We start from the raw sequence: 3,287 nt of genomic DNA, 5'->3' as shown, positions 1-3,287 counted from the left end.
CCCCCCAGACATACCCCCTCGACGAGGACACCCACATGGTCGTGGAGGACCTCGAGTGGACCGGCGACCTGGCCGGCGGCCCGGTGGGCACCCTCCACGCCGGCACCCACGTCGAGGTGCTGGTCGGCCCGGCGCGCTCCCGGGCCCCGGCCGACACCGTGCCGCAGCTGTACCTGCAGCCGGCCGGCCCGGATGCGCCGCTGGCCCTGCGCGTGGACCTCCTGGCCGGCCCGCCGGGCCCTTCGCCGCCGCCGCCGCCGCCGGCCGCCTCCACGCTGGCCGGGCGCATGCTCATCGCCCCGGACACCTACCGCCTCGTTCGCCTGGTGGCCGAGCCCCGCCCGGAGGCCGATGTCTTCCTGCGCGCCGGCGACTGGTACTCGCTGCTGTGGTGCGTCCCCCCGCGCGCCCCCGCCCCCGTCCCCTTGCCCCGCCCGGCCCCATGGTGCCCGATCCTGACGGACGCCCCACACCGGCGGCCGCTCCTCGCCCGGCACGCGCGCGCCCCCCCCCCCCCCCTCCCCCCTCCGGGACCATGGGACTGCCCAGTCCCGACGAGAACCCCCGGTCCACCCTGCCGCCGGGGTGGGTGCGCCTGGCGGAGGCCGACGCCCCGGGGCTCCTGCCCGCCGGCCGGTCCTGGGCCCGCGTGCAGCTGACCGGCCCGCCGCCGGTGGCCCTATCGGCCGAGGTGGCCGTCTCGCTGCCGGACGACCCGGCCCCCGGGCTGGCCTGCGGCGGGATTCGCCACAAGGAGCTGCGCGAGCACTTCCTGCGCCAGCTCCGCCGGCCGGTGTTCTATGTCGGCCAGGTACGCGCCCGAGCCTCGGCCATGGCATGCCCATGGCAAGCACTTGCCAACGCGCGCGTCCACCCACCCACCCACCCACACACACACACACACACACACACAGGCCCCCACTCACCCCCCCCCATGCCATGACACCCCAGGACATGGACGTCAAGATCCGCGGCCGGCGAGTGACCTTCCGCCTGACGGCCATGGCCGACCGGACCTTCCGCGGCCTGGTGGCCGGGCGCATTGTGGCCAGCGCGGTGCCCGACGCCCCGGGCACGCTGCTGGCCTTCCATCCGGCCGACGGCCCGGCCGATGGCCCGGCCCTGGCCCCGGCCTCCCCGGCCTCGGTGCTGGTCCAGGCCCCGGGCGTGCCAGCCGGCTGCCGGCTCCTCTTCGACACGACCCCCTGCTCGGACCGGTGCCCGCGCGGCATCGGCCTCCTGGCGCCGGGGACATACCGGCGCCTGCTGGCCCGGCTGGATGTCCCGCCCCGCCACCGGCACTACGTCCGCTTCGGCAATCGCATCCTCCTGCTCCTGTGCGTCGGGGGGCCCGGCCCGGCCCGGCCGCGCGGGCGGGCCGTGGCCCCTGCCCACGCCCATGCTCCCTGCGTGCCGCTCCCCCCCTCCCCCCTCCCCCGCGCGCGGACGCGCCCCCTGCAGCCCGGACGACCACCCCACCAGCGACCTGCTGCCCGGACAGATGCGCGTCAACCTGGAGGACTTCCCCCACCCGATGGCCCAGAGCGGCATGCCGCTCGAGTGGCTGGACTTCCGGGAGGAGGTGGGCTTCGCCAAGATCCTGGTCGGCTTCCACGCGGCCCGGCGCCACACCCGGGTCACCAATGACAAGCTCCGGCACATCCTCCTCACGCGCTTTGCCCAGGGCGAGCCCCACCGGACCAATGTCGTGCGCCCGCAACCACACCCGCCTGGCCCCGGGCCCGTGGCCGTCGGCCGTCCCCCAATGGGGGCAGCGGGACACGCCGCAGCCGCCATGGCCCCCTCGCCGCGCCGCTGACCTGGCTCCGCCCCCCCCCCCCCTGCGCACGCGCACGCGCGCAGAAGTACTACATCGACACCGACGAGGGGACGTGGATGTTCTTCGCCAAGTTCCAAGTGTCGGCCGAGAACCTGGCCGTCCGCACGGGCCTCTTCGCGCCGGACCGCACGCGCTTCTACTTCGAGTCGGCCCAGTCGACCCTCACCATCGCCGACAACCCCCGGACCCTGGTGCTGACCGGGCGCAAGCGCTCCGGCATCACCCTCAGCATGGACGTGGTCTTCACCAACATGCCCTCGGTCCTGTACAGCGGCATGCGCCTGCCGGCCGGCCTGGCCCGCCACCTGAGCGGCTTCGACCAGTTCGACAGCCGCGAGTATGTCTTCTTCCGCTGCGGCGTCAAATTCTTCCTCGTCCGGTGCGAAGCCCGGCCCCGCCACCGCCGCCACCATACCGCCGCCCGCCGCGGCCCGCCCTGCTGACATGCCTCGCCGGCCCCCCTTGCCGGGCCCCGCCCGGGACGCCAGCCTCTCGGATGTCCACGACGATGGCAACCACATCCAGGTGAGCCAGCACTTCGTGGAGTTCCTCTTCCAGAACAACTGCAGCTTCGCCCGCATGGAGTCCGTCATCCAGCCGCCGGTGGTGCGCGTGGCCCGGGTCCGCGTCACCCCGGTGGACGGCCTGCTCGAGGCGTGCCCCCTGCCGCAGGAGGCCCTGGTCCGCGCCTTCCAGGGGCTCTTCCCCGACCAGACGGTCGTCCAGTATGAGGTGCGTGTTGGCGAGCGAGGGGCCGAGCGCCCCCCGCCCGGGCGGAGGGGAACCCCCCTGCCGCCGCCCACCGATCCCTGCCGCCCACCGATCCCCGCCGCCCGCCGATCCCCGCCACTCACCGATCCCCTCGTTCTTCCCTGCACGACAGAAGCGCGAATTTTCCCACCGCGGCCGGCGCCTGCTCTTCACCGTGGAGCACCTCGTCAGCAACACCGACGCCGAGATTTCCTGCGGCGTGTTCAACCCCTTCTCCTCGCAGTTCCTCTTCCGGTCGCAGGACCCGCTGGTGGCCATCACCGGCGGGTGACACCGCTTCCGGCCCGGCCACCCCCGGCGGAGAGAGCCGCACGATCGCGCGGCATCCGGCCGGGCCGCCCCCCCCCCCCCCGTTGGCACTCCGCGTCCGGTGGCAGGCCCCCCACGCCCATAACCAACACATACACAAACACATAACCGGCCCGAATAAACAATGTCCCATTTTTATAGCGCCACTCCCTGCTGCTGCGGCCCGTATGTTCCCGCACTTTTCCGAGACAGGGGGGCGCCCGGGGAGGCGGCCCGCCTACCCCGGCTTCCGAAGTACCCCCTCCTGGGGGAACGCCAGATTGGGCTGCGTGCCGGGTGTTGCATCATTCCCGGTCCGGATGGGGCCGGGGCTGTTCACTTGCTCCCGTCTGGCGCGTCGGCTGAGTGGGGGGCGGGGGGGGGGGGG

At 74.0% G+C, this 3,287-nt stretch overlaps 1 protein-coding gene across 1 annotated transcript in view; it reads left to right on the top strand.

Annotated features, from left to right (window-relative positions):
• Positions 1–2,963, top strand: part of H696_05952 (hypothetical protein) — a gene marked incomplete at its 5' end in the record, with an annotated part of 4,700 nt that extends 1,737 nt beyond the window's left edge. Inside the window, 7 exons of the mRNA XM_009499720.1 lie at positions 9–391; positions 550–811; positions 952–1,337; positions 1,462–1,708; positions 1,864–2,219; positions 2,329–2,572; positions 2,724–2,963. Of these exons, the coding sequence (XP_009497995.1) occupies positions 9–391; positions 550–811; positions 952–1,337; positions 1,462–1,708; positions 1,864–2,219; positions 2,329–2,572; positions 2,724–2,882 (2,037 nt within the window). The remainder of the gene's footprint in view (positions 1–8; positions 392–549; positions 812–951; positions 1,338–1,461; positions 1,709–1,863; positions 2,220–2,328; positions 2,573–2,723) is intronic.
• Positions 2,964–3,287: the final 324 nt, after the last annotated feature.

The sequence above is a fragment of the Fonticula alba genome (assembly GCF_000388065.1).
Source record: "Fonticula alba strain ATCC 38817 unplaced genomic scaffold supercont2.15, whole genome shotgun sequence".
NCBI classification, from domain to species: domain Eukaryota; order Rotosphaerida; family Fonticulaceae; genus Fonticula; species Fonticula alba.
The sequence above is the reverse complement of the archived record's forward strand: the minus strand, read 5'-3'. Positions and strand labels throughout refer to the sequence as shown.